Below are 22,176 nucleotides of genomic sequence, written 5' to 3'. Positions count from 1 at the left end.
AAAAGGAGGGAGTGGGGGAGAAAAAGAAGATTCTCCAACTATCTGCAGTCCTCCCAAGAATTCATAATGGTTAACACTGTCATATTAATTTCCTTTGCTGAAAAGAAATCAAAACGTTACAGAACGACACTGCAAAAGCACAAGGTGTTTCGGCCACCTTATCCAAGTCTCATATCCCTTTTTCTTCTCCCCAGAGAACCACTAGTTAAGACTGTAAACTTTCTAACTCATATTTATACACACAGTCAGGATTGATAAATAATTTTGCTTTGTACATTTAATAAAATAAACAGTATCATGTAATACATTTTACATCCTTTTTTAAATTCAGTGTTATGCTTCTGAGACCTGTCTACCTTGATATGTATTAACTGGGTTTATTCCGATTTAACTTCTGTATGGTACCCCTTTGTGATGGCTAATTTTATGTGTCTGCTACAGTACCTAGTCAATTGAATACTAATTTCGGTGCGGCCGGGTAGGAATTGTCGATGTGGCTAACTACCAGTAGACTTTAAGAGATTACCCTCAGAAATCTGAGTGGGCTTCCTTCAGTCGGCTGAAAGGCTCTAAGAATGAAACTGGGGTTCCCTGAGGAAAAAGACCTTCCACTCGTAGACTCCAGGCTGCCGGGCTGCCCCACAATTTCACAACTTCCAGGCCGCACAGCAGCGTGAGCTGGTTTCTGGACTTCCTCTACCGAGAGACATTTAGGCGGCTTCCAGGTTTTTGCTAACACCAACTGTGTGGCAAGAAGCTGTCGATGTCTCCTTGTGCACGTGGGTGAGAATTCTCCTAGAAACACAACTGCTGGGGCATGGGGTACGAAAAGATTTTTCGGGTTTGTTAGCTACTGCCGAATACTTTCTCCGAAGTGGCTGCTGCAATCTGTGCTCCTACAACCGCTGTGCTATTTTACCACAATCACCAACACTTGGTGTCATACTTTTTTTTGCCCAATGGGTGAAAAACAGTACTTTTTTTTTTTTTTAAGTACAGTAAACCGTTTCCCTTGTCAGCATTAAAAAAAGGACACAGGACTGGAACTATCTAAGCAGGGGAAGAGAAACAATGAAAGGTGGTTTTTATCCTCAGCTCTCAAGTCTATCATGGAATAAAGTCATTAGTGACTTCTGTCCTTTTCAACCACAGGGTAAGAAGAGGCACCAAAAGCATGGATCATGCCTGCAATCAAGCCAGTCTGGGCTGTGGCCTCCCCTCCCTACCCCCATCTCTGTGCTCCAGGCCAATGGCCTCTGGGCTGTGCTCGGAACAGGCCAAACCAACTCCACCGCAGGGATCCTGCACCTGCTCTCCTTCTGCCTGGAGGCCCTTCTCCTGGATACCCACCCACCTGGGTCTCAGAGACAGCTTCCTCCACCCTCCTCCTCCCGTCCTCTCTCCAGCTGTTTCTTGCTTCTCTTTCATCAAAAGGTTTGTCACTACCTTACAGGATATTACCTGTTTACTCTGTCTCCTTAGTAGAAACTAAGGAAATTAAGTAAATTAAGGCCAAGGACCACTGCACCTCCAGCACCAAGAACAGTACCTGGACTATCTAATGCCCAAGGTATACTCGCAGCAGCAGTTTTTGAATTCTTTTAAAATTATATGAGATGTATGTGCTCGTGGACGAATCAGCTGCATCATGTGCCTTCAGCTCATCAGAACACACAGACACAATAACCAGGGGGGCTGATTAGCCACAGCAAGGATTGGTGGAGTGAGGTAATGCACTGCTCGCAGATTCATTAGCTCAACGTAACAGCTCCAACAGAGGCTCATAGAAGCTGCAAGATTCTGCCCTCTACCTACTAAGTCATAACAGGCTTACAAAATCTCCAAGTGCCACATCTTTCCTTGTGAACTTTGCTCCCCAACCCTATGTTTTTCCAAGTTGACATTTAAATTACTTTTTAAGTATTAGGCAATAACACAGTCCTTAAAAAAATACGTTGCTGGAAACAACCCAAATGTCCAATAACTGGTGAATAGATAAAAAAACTATAATTTTATAGTTTATAAGTTACACCTCAATAAAGCTATTAAAAAAAACCAGCAACAACAACAATCCAGCAACAACAAAAATCCTGCTCTTCTCGACATCCCAGGCTGCTAAGGGTTCAGGCTCTAAATCCTATGCTGAGAAATGCCACAAAGCTGTGGTTTCTAACTAGCCTGCCCACACAAGACCCAGATGTGCTGAGATGCAGGTCATCTACTGTCCTCTGTGAACACTGGTCCAGGACCAGAGAGAACAATGCTCCTGGTCTGCAGAGCATGTATGCCCATGTAGCTGTTAGCAGCAACTTCCGCTGCTCAATCAGTTAGATCCATTAGTAGAAAAAGATAACCCAGCTATTTTGAGACCAATCTCCTGCTTGGCAGTTATCTTTCCAGCTATGATTGGGGAAGGAGTTTGGCAAAAATGTTTCTCCATTTTCTTTTTCTCTGGCAAAAAATCATTACCGTGTCCCTCTAGAAGGACAGTTTCATAGGAAATCTTCAGCCCACAGAGGGAACCCCACTCCATGAAACTTTCACTATGACTTAAACACTGTTTTGCCTTCCTTCTTCCTTTCCTTTCTTTATTCATAACCAGGCTTTGGTTTGTAGATAATTATTTCTGCAAAAGTGGTCCTTCATTCAGAGGGCAAAGGGCATGCCAGAAATGAAGCCACGAGGTGCCAAGGGTTCCATGGCTCCCCCCCAGCAACATGACCTCTGCACCAGAAGCCACTGGGCTAGTGGCCAGTAAAGAACAGGGCCACCTCTTTGGGCTTTGCCTTTCCTAGAACATTCTGAGAGAGTTCTGAGAGCATCTGGTAGATCCCAAGCTCCTTTAAGAAACAACCAAGTGATGAGAACCAGTGTGATCAGAACCAGAAAGGTACGTCTTGCTGCTTCTTAAGATCCGTTACTAGAAGCAATTACATCTCCGGGACCTTTTATTTCATTGGTTAAAGAAACAGATTTCTGTGACAAAACTCCACCTTCCCTACTCATTTAGGCAGCAAGAACTGCTCTGAAGCCAAAGCACAATTAAGCAAAACAAAAAGGTCCCAACATACCGGTGTGAGAAAGAAGTGTGTTCTATAACTGTTCAAACGTTGTGGAAGAAATTATCAAACATGTCAAGAAAATGAGGTCCCAGAGCTATCCCACCCAGTAAACTAGTGTACTAGTTTTCAATTGTTATTTTTAAAGAAAATTGTGGAGGGAGAACCATGTTATAGGTAATCAGTGTTCATGACCATCTGATAACATAACTTGGGGGAAAAAAATGGCCTGAACCCTATTCAACACTTTCAGTGAAAGAAAGTTTCATTTTAAACACTAGACAAAAGTTTCACATATGTCTATGAGGGGAATCATTTGAAACGACGTTTCCTTGTAGTTTTTTTTTTTTAATTTATTTTTGGCTCCATTAGGTCTTCGTTGCTGCGCGCGGGCTTTCTCTAGTTGTGGCAAGTGGGGGTTACTCTTCGCTGTGGTGCGCGGGCTTCTCATTGCGGTGGCTTCTCTTGTTGAGGAGCACGAGCTCTAGGCGCATGGGCTTCAGTAGTTGTGCCACACGGGCTCAGTAGTTGTGGCTCGTGGGCTCTAGAGCACAGGCTCAGTAGTTGTGGCACACGGGCTCAGTAGTTGTGGCATGAGGGCTCTAGAGTGCAGGCTCAGTAGTTGAGGCACACAGGCTTAGCTGCTCTGCAGCATGTGGGATCTTCCCAGACCGGGGCTCAAACCCGTGTTCCCTGCATTGGCTGGTGGATTCTTAACCACTGCGCCAGCAGGGAAGCCCTTCCTTGTAATTTTAAGTATAGATGATTACACTGGGTCCAAGGTCCAGCAGGTGCTATAACTCCATATAGCTGCACGTATTTCCTGGCAGCACTAAAAATCCTTTCCAGGCTGAAAGTAGGCAATCCTAGCTTACTAACTGCCAATGCTATCAGACATGGTAGCAATGTCTGGCCCACACTGGCCTCCATCAGCAAGAGGATTTGGGGACCCTACCCCAGATTTCAAGCAACTTTTGGACCTTGAACTTCAGAGGAAGTAGTACCTGTGAGACTAAAGTAAAAAAATCACTTCTTGGGCTTCCCTGGTGGCGCAGTGGTTGAGAGTCCGCCTGCCGATGCAGGGAACACGGGTTCGTGCCCCGGTCCGGGAAGATCCCACATACCGCGGAGCGGCTGGGCCCATGAGCCATGGCCGCTGAGCCTGCACGTCCGGAGCCTGTGCTCCGCAACAGGAGAGGCCACAACAGTGAGAGGCCCGCGTACGCTTAAAAAAAAAAAAAAAAAAAAAAAAATCACTTCTTGAAACTCCAGCTATGATAATATTAGCATTCATTTTTGCTTGGTTCCTACAGGTCCATGTTCTTATTTGAAAGAATGGAAATAATCCTTCCTATAAGCCACAGTGCTAGGACAACTCTTACATAACTTTCGATCAGAATCTGGAAATTTGCTTCTTTCCTGGTATTTTCGCGCACGCGTGTGTGTGTGTGTGTGTGTGTGTGTGTGTGTGTGTGAGAGAGAGAGGGAGAGAGGGAGAGAGGGAGAGAGGGAGAGAGGGAGAGAGGGAGAGAGGGAGGGAGGGAGGGAGGGAGGGAGGGAGGGAGGGAGGGAGGGAGGGAGGGAGGGAGATCATGGCAAGTATTAGAGAACAGGTACTTATGTATCACTCCACTAACTTGTAAAGTCCTCACGTTTGGGCCTTTGAAACAACTATACACTTGTTCACTCTTTATTACACACATACAGTGAGCCTAACCTTATGCTGGATGTACAGAACCCAAAGATGAATGAGGTAAGAGTTCCAGCCCTTGAAAATGCATGGTCGGGACTTCCCTGGCAGTCCAGTGGTTAAGACTTCGCCTTCCAGTGCAGGGGATGCAGGTTTGATCCCTGATGGGGGAGCTAAGATCACACATGCCTCACAGCCAAAAAGCCAAAACATAAAACAGAAGCAATATTGTAACAAATTCAATAAAGACTTTAAAAATGGTACACATAAAAAAAAAATCTTTTAAAAAAAAAAAGAAAAGAAAATGCATGGTCTAAGGGACACAGGTATGAAAAAATAGCCAGGCAATCTAGATTGACATGGTGAAAATAAGAAATGCAAAACACCTTTAATATAACTTGAAAATCATTTAGAAATATATAACTTTACCACAGATAGATGGCATGTATTAAGGAAACAGTAACTGATTAGTTACTGGGTTTAAAATAGCTGTTGACAGACATACACTTTGAAGGCTACAGGGCGTGCTAGACCATTTGGTTAAGTGTTCTTGCCTGCCTGGTTATTATTAATTTTAAAAGGTGTGTCATGGAATAAAAAGCAAGCAATGAATTTACAGGAAAGAATGTCTCATGTGCTCAGTTGCATTTGTTTAGAAAGTCCCCAAGTACTTAACGAGCAACAGGAACTTTACCAGATCAAAGTATAGTTGACTCTTGAACAATATGAGGCGTACGGGTGCCCATGCTCCCCAGTTGAAAATCTGAGTATAGATGGCCCTCCATATCCACAGATTCAATCAATGCAATGGTGCAATACTGTAGTATTTACTATTGAGAAAAATCCAAGTATAAGCAAACCTGTACAAATTCAAACCCGTGTTGTTCAAGTGTCAGCAGTAAACTGCTGATTTTATATCGCAAGCGACATTCCTTTTTTTAGTTCACTAGTTCTTTCCAAACACCACTCTTACATAATATCTGGAATAATTCTAATGAACTGCCCTCAATAAGATCCTGTGAGACAGGTCGTTCTGCTTTGCATTAAAATCCCAGCCCTTGGGACTTCCCTGGTGGTGCAGCGGACAAGACTCCATGCTCCCAACGCAGGGGGCCCAGGTTTGATCCCTGGTCAGGGAACCAGATCCCACATGCATGCTGCAACTAAGAGTTAGCATGCCACAACTAAGGAGCTGACAAGTCTCAACTAAGGAGCCCGCCTACCACAGCTAAGACTCGGCGCAAACAAATAAATTAAAAAAAAAAAAAATCCCAGCCCTTGCAATCTGAGAAATATTGTTCAAAAACCCAAAATAATGTAAAAATAGTTCAAGTTTGTTAAATACAGTTCTGATACCAGTAAGGGGAATCAAAACTTCTAAAACTTTTGTTGTTTTGTTTTCATCTACTTCTCTCATATAGCCAACTTTCCAAAGACTTCTTACAAACTGCCTAAGAAACTCTTCTTGACCTTAACCTGCTCATATATCACTCTTTTCCTCCTTTCTTCCAATACTGGGACAAAGCAAACAAAGTCTGAAGAATGGAACTGGTAAAGGCAGGATGCCTCTGGTACTGCTGGAGGTGGGGGGAAGGAGCAAGGACGCAGAATTGATGATCCCGGGCAGGCCAAGGCGGAGGGGAAAGGCTGGCATTGTTGTCCTGTCATAAACTATAAACTTTAGAAAAGCACAGGCTGTTTCTTCTCTAGGGTGGTTTCCAGTGGTGACCACAGTGCTTGGTACAGCCTGGGGCACAAGAAGAGAGCTGCAGAAGGAATAAATGTAGGTGGGAAGCTTAGTTAGTGCATCCCTAACAGATGCTCAGAACACGGTAGCTGTGATTGTTAGTGCCATCTCAGTCTCACTGGCCATGGAGCAGGTGAGGATTTAGTTACAACTGTGAGATAAGCATACATCCGTACTTATTCAACAAATATTTGAGTTCTTACTGTGCCATCAGCACAATGAGAGATTTCAAAAAATCCTCAAGGAGTGTACAGCTCGTCGACTGAGAGACAAATTTGTGCCAATAATATTAATACTATTCTTTTACCTGCCTATGTGTCAGTCACTCTACTAGATGCTGAGGATAAGCAGTAAACAAAACACATGAAAATCAATGCACGTAGGGTGGTATGGTCCAGCAAACACAAGCTACTACTGCTCACAGCCAACACACTGTTCTAAGAGCTTTCGTTCATTATTATGTTTAATCTTCACAACAACCATATGAGGTGGGTACTATCCTCACCCTTGTTCACAGATGTGAAAATTGAAGGCAAGGTCAAATGGAGGAATATGGCATTATCAAGTACATACCAGAATGTGGGGTAACACAAAGGATGGACTGGTTTGCTGAAGAAGTCATCTGTCTCAGGGGCACAACAGTTGGACTGTCATGTAAGAACAGCATTTTGCATGTTTAAAGTGTTTACACACGTAGAAATATATTGTACCATCAGACATAGTTACGGCCGGCACCTCAAGCTGCTCCCAGTGTAAGATGAAGCCCGCAAAAAATACACCATTTGGTCAACTGAAACCATTAAAAAAGTGTTTTTTTAAATTGCAGCACTTAAACATAAGGAATTATCATTGCGATTTTCCTGATTCTCTTCTGTCACTTGAGTTTTTGCATCCAGAAATGGATTGGTCTGTTAGCTTAGGTCTCAGGCATCCGAATCCAAGAGGTGACCAGGGTTGTCTCTGGTCCTCCTCTCCCCTCCCTTCCCCCAGCCCCCCCCCCCCACCCCCGGACTGGAGCTTCTCTTCTCCTAACTCAGGAGGGGGCTGCTCCATCCGGAAGGTCAAAGGGAAGCACTTAGGATGGCTAGTAGCTGAGATCTGTCCTGACCCACACCCAGGTCTTTTTCATGTTTATTATAGGCAATATGTTCTTATCATCTGAACTTTTATCCCTTCTTACTTTGGCAGGTTGTTAACACCAATTTTGTACCTTTTCTGGTCCATCTTACTGCTTTCGTACAGGTCAAGGATACAGCTGCACTCGAAGTGGATCAGCTGCTTGCAACATCAGGAGTAAGACTTTGAAAAGATAGTTGTAAGAACTAGAATTTGGTTCTCAGTTTTGTTGAATTTTTCTTCTGTTGCACTCACAGTCTCAGGTTAGTAAAAGTTAAAAATGTACCCGCATAAGTAAAAATTAAGAGAAAATGGTAAGATTTTAAATTAGGTTTACCCTCAGAAGGTTAATTTGCGAAACAGAGGTAGAAAGTGGCACACTTTACCTTAGTTTTTAAAACTTTTTATCCATTAAAATGGAATAGATTTATCAATTTCTAGGGTTTTTTTTTTTAACTTATTATAAAAGTAACCCGCTCACATAAAATATAAACACCCCAGAAGGTCGACTGTAAGTAAGAAGTAAAAGCCCCTTGCCCCCTGCCCTAGAGCTAACCACAGCTAGCCGTTAATATTTTTATTGGAGGAATTGCTACTGTTTAGGGACTTTTAACCCCCAAATTACCATATAAATAAAACCAGTTTAAGCAACAAACCCAGAAGTATCTTCACCCACTGGCTGTTCTCTCTCAGAACACAGCTCTAGAAGGCCCTGAGCAATCCCTTACATCTCTGAGGGGTGCTTATTTATTTTGCTTCCTAGATTGGGAACACATTCTGGTAATATTTTTCATTTATTTTGGAACGAGAGAGAAACCAGTAACATTTCATCTCATTTCCACAACTCTTACCTTTAACCATAAAGATCTGAGTTACAACCAGAACACAGTCCTTAAAATAATGATAAACCAGAAAGACCGACTCAAGGTCTGGAAAACATAAAGAGAAGTATAAAATCAAGGCTGAGGAAAGTAAGAACAGAAACATACAGGCCTCAGGGGCCACAGAGCTGTAATTACTCTGGACACATCTACAAGTACAAAGTTTATAGGGGAAATTATACCCGGTAGTGCTAGACATGAAATCTAGGGTGTTCTCCCAGCCAATGTCCACAAGCTACTCTATGTTATAGGTATACATGTTCTACTACTTTTTTTTTAAACCCTCTAAAGGTTATAAAAAAAAAAAAAAGAGAAAAAAAGGAAGCAGTTTTAAAAGACCTACTTAATTGGTTGAGGTTCAGGAAAGGTACATTCTCACAGGATCAGATTACAGCATAAATTGGGGCAAGTCTTCTGGAGGGCATTTTGCAATGTATCACAAATATGCTCTACAATGTTGACTACCCTTTGACCCACAACTCCTGCTGGGGATTTAGCTTAAGGAAAAGATCCCAGATTTGTGCAAAGCTTTACCTGCAATGATGTTCAGTGCAGTACTTTAATAGCAAAGCATTGGCAACCATCTTACATCCAAGAAAAGGGGAGTGGATCAATAAATTCTGATGAAGAATGGAGAGTCATCAAAGTGATGAAGCACACAATACTGACTGACATGGAAAGATGTACTGAGAGATACTGGAAAGAGTGACAGTAAGAGTTAACAGTGTGGGATTCTGGGTGACTTTTACTTTTGGTGTAAATATTCATAGAAATTTTGGAAATTCTCTGGTATCAGAAAAAAATATAGTTTTAAAGAGCCTCTGAGGTTAAAACCAACACACACATGTAAATTAATAAAACATGAATGACTGTGGGAAATGCTGAGAAGTATAATCTGGGGGACTTGTTCACAAACATGTACAATCTAAGTGGGGAGAAGACCCAAATTAAAAATAACAGGGACTTCCCTGGTGGTCCAGTGGCTGGGACTCCGTGCTCCCAGTGCAGGGGGTCCAGGTTCGATCCCTGGTGGGGGAACTAGATCCCGCATGCACGGGGGATCTACTAACTACAGTGGAGTTAGATCTACTAACTACAACTACTACAGTGATATGGATGAATCCAACAGACACACTGGGTGAAAGAAGGCAGACAAAATAAGCCAAACTAGTTAGCGCTGCTAGAAGTCAGGAGAGCAGTTATCTTGGAGGGGACACAGTGACTGGCAGGGGCCATGAGAGGGACTCTGGGGGCTGGTCGTGGTCTACTTCTTGATCTGGGTGCTGGTTACACACGTGGGTTCAGTTTGTGACAATTTAGTGAGCTCTATACACCTAAGCAAACCTTTCAGTGTGCATATTAAAGTTCAATAAAAAGTTTTAGAAATAAGAATGGATGGGCTTCCCTGGTGGCGCAGTGATTGAGAATCTGCCTGCCGATGCAGGGGATGCGGGTTCGAGCCCTGGTCTGGGAAGATCCCACATGCCACGGAGCAACTAGGCCCGTGAGCCACAACTACTGAGCCTGTGCGTCTGGAGCCTGTGCTCCACAACAAGAGAGGCCGTGATAGTGAAAGGCCCGTGCACTGCGATGAAGAGTGGACCCCGCTTGCCGCAACTAGAGAAAGCCCTCGCACAGAAATGAAGACCCAACACAGCTAAAAATAAATAAATAAATATTAAAAAAAAAAAAAAAAAAGAATGGATAAGCAACAAGGTCCTGCTGTATAGCACAGGGAACTATTACACCAGAATGGAAAAGGATTTTTAAAAGAATGTACATATATGTATAACTGAATCACTGTGCTGCTGTACAGCAGAAGTTAACACAGCATTGTAAATCAACTATACTTCAATAAAAATAAAAGTTTTAGAAATAAAAATATATACATTTGCAAATGTTAACAGATAAGTTAAATGAATATTTGTGCTGCTTTTATAATGATTTTTACTTTTGAAGTGCAGAATAAATACCTGTGTGGAATGTTGAGGGGAAAAAAATCCAACTGGTTGCAATTGCACAGACATTAGGTTTCCCCTGCAGGTCTGCCTGCAGCTCATTACGATAAAAGTGCAAGGCAAGAATTAATGCCTAATCCTGGAATAATGTCACAAGTGTAAACTCAAAAGCAACCTGAAACTTGGTGTCACAAGTCCAAGTGGCCCCAGCCTTCATTAAAAAGGACGTTGCTCTGTCTGCTTAGCAATGTTATTGTAGTTCTAAAACCTCTTTCCAATCAAGAAAAATGTTATGACAAGAAAGGACATTCAGTGTTTGGCTTTGTGTTTTCATTTTACCATACAAAAAGCTACAATACTGGGCTGTGCAGTTTAATATTCGATACCTGGCAACGCTTTCTGCCGCTACCTGGCACCTGATTCTTACAATCCCCTTTTTTAGTCATCATGGAGCCAAGAGCAAGTTGTCTGGTCTTCTGCAAGTCCCATTTTATCTTCAGCATACCTGAAGAAAGTAGTGTTATGGCGGGAACACATGAAGATATCAAGTAGCCTACACAACAACAACAATAAACATAAACAGCAACTGAAAGCTTCAAAAGCTAGACCTATATGCCACAGTCCACACTGGAAGCCAACCAGGCAGGGACTTTCACTTACATGTCCCCACTTAAACCCAAGTCGAGAAAATAAACCACCCTTACACAAACAAAACCTAGCACATAGGCCTAGACTGCTCGCTTTACCCAGTGAAAGAACAAAAGTACCTCATTTTCTTATTTAAAGAAAAGTTTGTTCAAAACATGTCAATGATGATGAGTTAACGATGACAAACTTCTGCGTGACATCTTAGATGACTGAAGTATGAAAATGTATTTGGTTTGTGCATTTGTTGGCCACTACAAGCTAAATTTCTATACAAAAAAGGAGAGGGATGGAGGCTGGCAAGGGAACTGGCATGTGGGCACTGGTCTCTCACAGACTTTGGGCCTCACCTTCTCAATGGTATACAAGATCCATGTCCACCTAGACAGCTGATGTACACTTCGAATGAAACACAGTGTCAAGGGAGGGAGAGGGGAGACTGGCACAGGACAGGTGCTAACGAAATTAATTAAATGTTCATTTATTCAACAAATATGTACACCTACTAGGTGCCAGGAATTGTTCTAATTGCTCAGAACACAACCAAACAAAGCTTCTTTCCTTTGGGAGCTCACATTCTAGTTGGAGTAGGAATAAACATATATGATAAGTAAATATATATTACATGCTAAGGTCATAAGCACTGTGGGGAGTGGGGGAAGGTAAAGTAGGCTTAGGTGGGACTGGGAGATGGATGGCATCATCTGGGATTTTAAAGCTGTTTGAGGACTCTGAGAAGGTGGCATTTAAACAAAGACCTCTGTGTCCCCTTCCCCATCACTGCTGCTTCAGCAAGATTAATGTAGGGGTGACATCCCTGGATGACATCACATCCAGCCCTCCTCAACTTCCTAAGACCAACAGTTCTAACTTCTAGGAAGGTTGTGGTTACTTTTTGCGTGTGTGTGGTTACTTTTAATTAAGGGTTTTTTTTGAACTTTACTTCTTCCTTGTACCACTAAAGCACGTACTCATTAGAAAACCATACAAAATCACAAGCAAGCTGCTGTGGGAAAATTATGGGCATAGTATAGGCTGAAGAGTGGGGAGGGAGAGGGATCTTTGGCTTAATTCTAATTAGCAACAGTGACACTACCTGACATTTTGGGACTTACTACCATGCCATTTGTTTGTGACGCCATAAAATACACATCTTCCCGGGATTTAGCATGGCTCTCCAGTAATCATTTGTCTAAGTATACATTTTAGAAAACTCAGCAAATGTTTAAATAAATATTTAAAGGTATTTGATACTGCATACAGAGGATCACACCACTTTATAATTCCTCCTTTTCTCTAAAGTATTCCTTTTTTTCAAAGTTAGAAAAATTTGAGTATTAAAAAAAAAATCTAAAACCCATGTAAGTCATAAAATCTCATTTGCAGGTGGCTTTTGTAAACACACCTGGTTAGGTTGTGTTTCTATTAGTAAAACATTCTGGTTTGCCAGGTAACATAAAGGAGACCTCTTTTCTAGGTTCATCAACACTGCAGGGAGATTTTTACCATATTAAACTTAAATTGTTTTCAGCTTTCGTCTTTGTGGGGTGGGGGAGGGGAAGAACCCAAAGAGGAGGTGGTGAAAGGATGGTGGGCTTTCAATCAGACCTGTGAACATAAAATTTCACTGTGCATTTCCATCATAGTCAAAGCGTGAGCTAGCAGCATCCACTTCATAGATTACATATAAACTTGTTATCTGGAGCTGTAAATTATTATCCCACCATCCCAACCTAAAGATGACCCCAAACATTAACGAGGAAATGGTGATTAAAGTCAGTCAATAAACATCTGTGAGCTTTTTGTATCTTTTAAGACACCTGGGAGTAGAAAGCAATAAGGTACTGGTCTCTAATCTTCAGTGTATTATAGCCTTTCAAAATATGAAAATGATTTACAATGCTTTATGTCTATAAATACACATAACCAAAACTATAAAATCCACACTTTTTCCCTCCTGCCTCAGTTCTTTGAGTAATGCGACATTGGCATTTGTGGCACTGTAATTCACTTGAGTACAGTCCCTCCACTGAGTCACCACTAAAAGTGAAAGTCAGGAAGAACTGGGAGAAAAAGCAGAGAAGAGTGACTTCAGGATTGCATGCCAGATTTGGTATCTCAGGTTGGAAAGATATATGTGTCTGTGTTTTGGAGGCAGGAGGAGCACAACTCCACTCAAATTTGCAATGATCTGCATTCCTCACAAAAGTACAGTTTTACCGTCCTTAACTGGACAGTCATCAGAGTAGCCACTACTCCCAAGTCCAAGAGTAAAAATGTTATATTTACACACTTCATCAACATGCCCCACTTCCTACCCCACCATCTTCAGGATCATTTAAATATTAAACAATCTCAACCCAAAGGTAAAACTTTAACATTCAAATTTCTGGGATTTCTAAAAACTGCCCTCTATTAAGGAAACATGAACAAGGAACGGATTTTGGTCACATTTACTTACTGAGCCCCCAAATACCATGACAACTGTACCTACTGTATCTACCTATGCAGTATAATCTACATGACAGTATTTGTGTATCCAGATGAAGGGAACCAATCTTTTAAACTTCGAAGGATTATGAAACTATTTTCATGCTTTTATTCTTAGCCAACAAAAGTCAATAAACTCTGATTTCAGGAATTCACTCAGACCTTGCAAAACTAGAAACTAAATTTTAGGGTTAAAAAAAAAAAAACCTATAAAAAATGACCCAACTGTGGGTCTTAAAAATGGCTACAAATGAATTTAGAGAACTTGAGTTCCATGAGCCTAAGCCGAATTAAAACAAAAGTTGTTTTGTATTCTATTAATATCAGATGATTAAACACATATCTTATTTCAACTGGAATTCATTTATAAGTACTTAAACTTACTAAACTGGCCACTAATCCTAAAACTGTTCGTTTCTGGAAACATTCGCTCGTAATAAGTGAAAGTTAAGAGAATGACCATCGACGCATTCCTTGAGGTTAGGTCTATCTTATTCAAACCTCGGGCGTTCTTTGACTCCCATAACCTCACAAAATAATCGACGTCTAAAAAGCCAAGCTGAACTTAAAGCTGTGTGAGGCAGGGTCTCAGAGGGAGCGCCCCCCGGAGGCCCCCGCGCCGAGCTCAGCTCACCTGGCGCTTGTTAATTACCTGGGAGTTTCCCCCCTACATTCTCAGAGGAAACTCGAGCTTGGCTCTTTGCTCTCCGAGAGCTTAATCGCCGCAGCCACGCCGGCGCGGTCACCAACCCCAAGGAGAAGCTGGGGAGGAGGACGCGCCCCAGGGACGACACAAGACGCCCCCGCCCCCAACTCTCCCCACAGACGTTTGCTTGTGAAATGTGTAATCTGTTGGGCGTCTCCAGCGCTGGGAGGGGAGAGGAGGGGGAGGGGAGAAGGGGAGAGGATGGGGGAGGGAAGGACATTCCCGCGTAAAGTCCCCTCCTCACCCCGAAGGTGAAAAATCCCGACCGTCTCCCCCGGCGAGGACTGCCGGCCGCCGGCGGGGCCTCCCCGCTTCCCCGGCCTCGAACCCCCGTGCCTCCACTGTCCCCGGGACTCCCGCCCTCGAACCCCGAACCCCGGCACTCCCAGGGTCCTGGGCCGCCCCGGGCCAGCTTACCCGGTAGGTGCTCTCCGTGAGCCGGTTCACCTCCTCCGGCCCCCGCGACATGGCTGCAGCCGCCGGGCTGGCGAGCGCGGGAGAACGCGGCCGGGCCTCGTGGCCGCCCGACCCTGGGCGGCGGGAGCGCCGGGGCGCGGCTGAGGGGCCCTCGAGGGTCAGCCGCCTCCACAGCCGTCGGCCGGGGAGTGCAGGCGCGCGCCTCCGCGTCCGAAACGTCAAAACTTGCAGCGCTACCGCCACCGCCGCAGCCGCCCTGGAGGAACTGAGGAGAAGCGGCCCAACCCTTCTAGAGCGAGCAGGGCTGGCCAAGCGGCCCCACCTGAGGCGGGCGGGGTGGGCGGGGCGGCCGCGAGGCGGGGCGGCCCGAGTGGGCGGGACTACCCCACCTGAGGCGGCAGGGGCAGTGGGAAGGAGGCGGGCCGAGCGGGCGGCCCGTGGTGGGCGGGTCAGTGAGGCCCGTGTGGGCGGGGCAGAGGCGCGCTGAGCCGAGCGAGCCGAGCAACCCTTCTTGAGGCGGTGGGTGGGCGGAGTGTAGCGGCCCCCATGTGGGCGGGGCGAAGGTGAGCTGGGGCAACCGTCCCCACCTGAGGCGCGCTGGGGCGCTGGGGCCCGGACCCCGCGAGGCTGTTCTGCTTGGAGCCCATACCGAAGTCCGTCAGGCCTTTGTGGTCCTAGAGCCCTGTAGTGCCCCTCTCAGTACGGGCGACGAATGCCCTGACACCCACGCTCTCCGCGGGCGCTACCCCAGCTGCCTTTTGGGGACTCGGAAAGAGGGTCCCACGTCCCCCAGTTGTATTGATTTCCCTGCTTGACACCTTCCTGCGCACCCGTGTCCCTGACCTCAGATCTGCGGGACCCCAGGACATAGGCTCTCATAGGTGGAGGAAAGGGGCTGCCACTTGCAGCCCTTTTTGGAAGCTCCTGATATATGAAAAAATTAATAAATGCCACGATCTGGTTACAGAAATAGCAGTACGTTTTTAAACTTTGCTCTAAGAAGGACCTTTAATTCAATGCGATGTAACCGTGCTATTCACAAGATCGTGCTATTCACAAGATCGAGATTTAGAAGACCGTGGTGAGTGCAGGTGTTGTGGAGTAACTCCCCGTTCTGTCTCCATCCCAGCCCCAGCCCAGACCCTGAGGATCCAGAAAAGTTTCCTGTTTTCCGAGCGGGAAGCACGGCTTCGTATCTGAGACACTCACCCAACAGGGCAGGAGATCTTATGCTGGATTTTAAAAACGTCTATCTGGGTGCAATTTCATCTTTTATGGGCTTGTTAGGTCATGAGGCTTCTAAACTGCTCCTGTTATAAAATTCACTGGGAAATGTACACAAAGAAAGCACTGTGTGACCTAGGTGGGAACACCAGAGCATGAGATGCAGCTGGACTTAGAACCAACAACTTGGACTCTGGGACAATGTTATCAGGTTTTGCAAGCTATAAAGCATATCATGCTTGGGAACCAAAAGGTTATGTGTCCTTGGGTGTTGGGGGAAATAACACAACAGCCCTAGGCTTCAGGCAGTGGAAGCAGCTGCCTCTTTCCTAACAGATTTCTAGCATTTGACTCATAAGATTTGCCAGGTGGGTTTTATTTGCCATATTGAGTGAACTGATGACCTTATCATTATCACCGTTACCTATTGGGCTCTTCAAGGATGTCTGTCGGTTTTTATTTAAACTTGAAAATCGCTGCCTTAACTTTGCAGGTCAGGTTGGTTACCTTTTGTTTTAGAACCTCCCTCTGTGCCTTCTGATGAATGGGGTCATTTCACCCTTTGCTGCAAGGCAGTCAGCCGAGGAGCCGGAAAGAGAGCAGAGGCTTAACCGTTAACACCCCACAGCTCAGCATTGTGGTTTGGGGCAATTAATAAACCACCATAAAACCAGCCCATACCTCAGATGGCCCAGTTTGATTTCCAAGGTTGGAATTTGATTGAAGGACCAGGTTCACAGTTGTATGCAAATCTTCAAACAGATATTTAACTGTCATATTGAACTCTTTAGAAGTCTTAGAGGATGGTCAGCTCTTGGTCTCTACCAACATCAGGACTAGGGCCACTCAGTCCCAAATAACAGGAGAGTATTGATTATCTGCTCTGTGCCAGGGGCTCTGCTGGGGGCAGGAGGAGTGCAGAGCGTACTGGCCTTGACCCAAGCCTTTCATACATGTGCAGGAGGTAGAATTTAAGGAGGACTGCAGTGAAAGCTGTAGTAGAGGTACAGTCAAATGTGCTATAGGTTTAAAAAGATGGGCGCACTCTCCAAAGGCCATTTGTATTAGGCTCTTCAGGTGTGTGGTTTCATGCAAACTTGAAAACCCTCAGTCTTAGTTGTTCTGAGATTTCATGATGCTCAGCGTGAAGTAAAGTGAATCAATAGAAAGGAATGACTCAGGAGAAGGTGAGAGGCAGATTCTGCCTGCTGAGAAAGCACTGCAGCTGCTCTCCAACTGCCCGGAACCCCGGCCCGAAGGGCTGACCTGGCCTCAGAGGAGATCAGCTCCACACCTTCAGGGGCAGGCAACCAAGCTTTCCTCTCTTAGCTCCTGCTTGCGTTTAAATAACCAAAAATCCTGTTTATGTTAACAAAAGTTGTAAGATGCAATTGCCGGTGACAACATCAATAAGATTTTGAAAGCCCCACTCCAAACTGTCTCTTGTTTTGAGGTTTATGCCTTTTTGTTTTTGGCCGTGTCGTGCAGCTTGTAGGATCTTAGTTCCCCGACTGGTGCCCCCTGCATTGGGAGCACAGTCTTAAATTAACCACTGGACCACCAAGGAAGTCCAAGGTTTATGCCTTCTTCTGAACTTACTGTGGGGCCTGCCAATGGGCTCTCTGCCTTGATGGGTGCCCTGGGATGTCCACAAGAATTCCACTATGTTTTGTGACCGAAGGGGTCCAAGCCGATAATAGTAATTTGGGGCAAATTACCATTTAAAGACCCAGAGATTAGATGTGGCTTTAAGTGTTCCTATTCTGAAAAAGCAAATGTAAATTGAAAACTCACTTGCCTTTCTGTAACTTCCTTCCAATCCAAGCAACACTAACTTCTCCAGCATGCCAAATTTATTTCTGCTGTAGAGTTGGTTTTTTTTTCCCCTAAGTTCCCCAACTAGGGATTGAGCCATGCCCTCAGCAATGAAAGCACAGAGTCCTAACCACTGGACTGCCAGGGAATTTCCCTGCTGTAGAGCTTTTCACTAGCTGTTCCCTCTGCCTAGAATGTTCTCCCCACTACAGTATTTCCCTGTAATGTGGATTTCAGCCTACAGGGACCTTCCTTCACAACCACTACATCTGCTTTCTGTCTCAGTAAATTTGCCTATTATGAACATTTCATATAAATGGAATCATACCATATATGGTTGTTACAATTGGTTTCTTTCACTTAGTACAGAGTTTTCAAGGTTCATCCTTGTTGTAGCATCTAACACTACATCATTCTTTTTGATTGCCGAATAATATTCCATTGTATGGATAAACCACATTTGTTTATGCATTCATCCATTGATGGACATTCAGGTTGTTTCCACTTTTGGCTATTGTGAATAATACTGCTGTGACCATTTGTGTATAAGTTTTTGTGTGGATGTATATTTTCACTTCTTTTATGTACATGCATGGGAGTAGATTTGCTGGGTCATAAGGTCATTGTGTGCTTAACATTTTTAAGAATCACCAAACTGTTTTTCAAAGTGGCTGCATCATTTTACATTTCCACCAGCAATGTATGAGCGTTCCACATCTTTGCCAACACTTGTTATTGTCTTTCTTTTTGATTATAGCCATCCTACAGGGTTTGAATTGTGGTTTTCATTTGCATTTCCCTAGTGGCTAATGATGTTGAGCGTTTTTCATGTACTTCTTGTATATCATCTTTGGAGAAATGTCTATTCAGATCCTTGGCCCTTTTTTAAAGTGTTATTTTATCTTCTTATTGAGTCATCAGAGTTCTTTATTTATTCTGGATACAAGTCCCTTATCAGATACATAGATTCACAAATATTTTCTCCTTTTCTATGGGTTGTCCTTTGAAGCACAAAAACATTTTAAGTCCTATTTATCTATTTTTTTCCTTTTGTTGCTTTTGATTTTGGTGTCATATCTAAAAAACCATTGCCTAACCCAAGGTCACAAAGATTTACCCCTATATTTTCTTCTAATAGTTTTAGGTCTATGATGCATTTTGAGTTAATTTTGGGGTGTAGTATAAGAAGAGGTCCAATTTCATCCTTTAGCCTGTGGATATCCAGTTGTTCTAGCACCATTTGTTGAAAAGATGATTCTTTTCCCCATTGAATTGTCTTGGCACTCTTATAAAAAGCCACTTGAGGGCTTCCCTGGTGGCGCAGTGGTTGAGAGTCCGTCTGCCGATGCAGGGGACACGGGTTCGTGCCCCGGTCCGGGAAGATCCCACATGCCACAGAGCGGCTGGGCCCATGAGCTATGGCCGCTGAGCCTGCGCGTCCGGAGCCTGTGCTCCACAACGGGAGAGGCCACAACGGTGAGAGGCCCACGTACCGCAAGAAAAAAAAAAAAAAAAGCCACTTGACCGTAAATGTAAGGGTTTATTTCTTGACTTTCAATTCTGCTCAATTGATCTATACATCTATCCTACCACGACACTGCCATACTGTCTTCATTACTGTAGCTTTGTAGTAAGTTTTGAAATTGGGAAGTGTGAGTCCTCCAACTTTGTCTTTTTGTTTGTTTGTTTTTTGTCTTTTTTCAAGATTGTTTTGGCTACCCTGGGTGCCTTGTACTTCCAAATCAGTTTTAGGATTTGCTTGTTAGTTTATGCAGGAAAAGCATCAGGAATTTTGATAAGGATTTTATTAGATCAGTTTGGGAAGTATTATTATCTTAACCATATTATACCTTCTGATCTATGAACACAGAATGTCCTTCCTTTTATTTATGTCTTCCTTCATTTCTTTAAACAATGTTTTATAGTTTTCAGAGTACAACTTTTATACTTTTGCTCAATTTATTCCTAAGTATTTTATCTTTTGGATGCTATTATAAGTGAGATTGTTTTCTTATTTTCATTTTCAGACTGTTCATTGCAAGTGTACAGAAATATAATTGATTCTTGTAACCTGCAATATTGCTGAACTTGTTCATTAGTTCTAGTAGTTAGACTGAGGAAATTCCCTTCTATTCCTAGTTTATGGAGAGTTATCATCATGAAAGAGTGTTGGATTTTGTCAAATGCTTTTTCTTTGTCTATTGAGATGATCATGTGTTTTTTGACCTTTATTCTGTGGATTTGGTGTATTACAATGACTGATTTTTATGTGTTGAATCCACCCTGCATTCCTGGGATAAATTCCACTTAGTCATGGTATATAATACTTTTATCGTTGCTGGATTCAGTTTGCTAGTATTTTGTTGATGACTCGTGTCTATATTCATAGGGGATATTGGTGTATTGTTTTCTTGTGATGGCTTTGAATGGTTTTTATATTAGGGTAATACCAGCTCTATAGAAGGAGTTGGGAAGTGTTCCCTCATCTTCTATTTTTTGGAAGAGTTTACGAAGAACTGGTATTTATTTTTCTTCAAACGTTTAGTAGAATTCATCAGTGAAACCATCTAGGTCTGAACTTTGCTTTGTGAGAAATTTCAAAATTACTAATCCAATCTCTTGCTATAGATCTTTCAGTTTATTTTTTAGAGTGTTATTTCCTTAGGTTTCTATTCCTTCATGTCTTTCATCATTTATGATATTACTTTATAGTCTCTACCAGATAATTCTGTGTGGTTTTTGTTTGTTTGTTTGTTTAATCTTGCCGGGTTTGGTTGTTTATTGTTTCTTTCATCCATGGTTGTATCTGCTGATTCTCTGGCATGGTGGACCCATCATTTCCTTACCTATTTTGGTAATTTTTAATTATGAGGTCATCTTTTGTAGTGATCCATTTGTCATTAGGAACCCCATGTGACCTGAATTGTAAAGTATTCCTCCAGAAGTGTTTTGTATTTGTTCCTGCCAGGTACTCCAAGGAGCTCCCCCAGCAGACTGTAAAATTCAGACTCTGCACCTGCCCCATATCACAGGCTTGGGCTGTTAATTTCTCTTGGGATATATATTTTTTCTGTTCAAGACCCCAGTTAAGTCAAATTCCCATGTCCTCCCCCTGGGCCAATAAGTATTTAAGTATTTTTGAGTGCCCCTCTTATTGACACGTGGTCTTTTGAGGGTCCCACTGTGTGAATGGGTCTTAGTGTCTGCTCTCCTTTTTACACAGTCCTTATGTAAGTAAAACACCTAACATTCAAAACACCTGAACATTTGGGTCCATTTCCAGCTCCCATACTCCCATCCACACCCCTAAGAGCTGCCATATCCTCTGTTCCAGGGCTTGGTTTTCTTCCCTTTGTGTTTTTGGTATCTGTTTTCCTTTTTTCTTGCAAACTCAGCTATGTATTAACATATTTTTGCTACGTTTAACCTATAATTTAAAGTATTTGTAGCTGGAGAAATTCTGGGTCAGTCAGCCAGAAACCTAAAAGGGCCTTTGTAGTTTCCTTGTGAGACTGCTTATGGAGTGATAAAGGCTGGGCAAGCAGGAAGGATCGTGTACCAGTCTGTCTCTATCTGTATGTGGGCCTGGGCAAGGCATTTTTCACTTCTTGGTCTCAGTTTTTTTCACCTCTGTAATAGGGTAGTTGGTCTTCAAGTTACTTTTAGTTCTAAAATTGTCTGTTTTTGTTTTTTTTTTAAACTTCTGTCCACAGTGCTGATTCTGAAGTCTTTCTTTTTCTCTAGGTGCAGGTTGGCCTCTGTAAAGAGAGGCTCTTTGCCAGAGGCCAAGATAACCTGAGCATTCTTTATTTTTCCACGGGCAGAAAGGGAGACACTGGTCTGTTGTCCTGAAAACACCACAGTGAGTTGGCTTCACGGGGAAATGGCCAATCTGTGGAAGTGGATCTGCCTGGCCTATCTTCTGCCTTGTCTTTATTTTTCCATGGGAAAGCATCAGCAGAGAGAGCCCCAGACTTTCTTTTCCTAAGCAGATTTGTTTTCTGTGTTTAGCTAATTCCAAACATCGACCACATCTGCAAGTTTCCTCTTCGTAGGACTTAAATCGTTGCTGGGTATGCCCAATATTTTCCCTTGATAAACAAGCGCAGTAAGTTCTGGAACAATTTTACCTTCACTTGGGAATTTTTCTGAGAGAGAAGACTTGGGGAAAGATGCTCTGAAGTGCTTTTACAGAAATCTATTGAGCCAGATAAGCAATTCTCATTTCCTTCCCTGTCCCTGCTGTGAAGCCACAAGGAAAACACCTGGATTGTCAAGCAGTTCCACAACGTGAACAGCAGGGGGCGCTGAGGGGGTGGAATATAAGGGAATATTCTTTTCCACCAGGATGATCTGTCTTTCAATGTTTCAATTCTCTTTCAGGGAGAGCAGAAGCCTGTCTCTGATGAACTTTTTTGTTTTGTCTGC

General features: G+C 43.4%; 1 protein-coding gene across 5 annotated transcripts in view; it reads right to left on the bottom strand.

Moving 5' to 3' along the window:
* BAIAP2L1 (BAR/IMD domain containing adaptor protein 2 like 1) overlaps positions 1 to 22,176 on the bottom strand; it is a 161,970-nt gene that overhangs the window by 73,944 nt on the left and 65,850 nt on the right. For 4 of the 5 annotated variants that reach the window (XM_033426610.2, XM_033426611.2, XM_033426615.2 and 1 more), the window contains exon 1: positions 14,710 to 15,035. The exons of the other annotated variant lie outside the window; for it this stretch is intronic. In XM_033426610.2, the coding sequence (XP_033282501.1) occupies positions 14,710 to 14,760 (51 nt within the window). In that variant the 5' untranslated portion in view covers positions 14,761 to 15,035. Of the gene's footprint in view, positions 1 to 14,709; positions 15,036 to 22,176 lie in introns of those variants that run through there. 5 annotated transcript variants of the gene reach the window in all.

The sequence above is a fragment of the Orcinus orca genome, chromosome 16 (assembly GCF_937001465.1).
Source record: "Orcinus orca chromosome 16, mOrcOrc1.1, whole genome shotgun sequence".
Lineage (NCBI taxonomy): Eukaryota > Metazoa > Chordata > Mammalia > Artiodactyla > Delphinidae > Orcinus > Orcinus orca.
The sequence above is the reverse complement of the archived record's forward strand: the minus strand, read 5'-3'. Positions and strand labels throughout refer to the sequence as shown.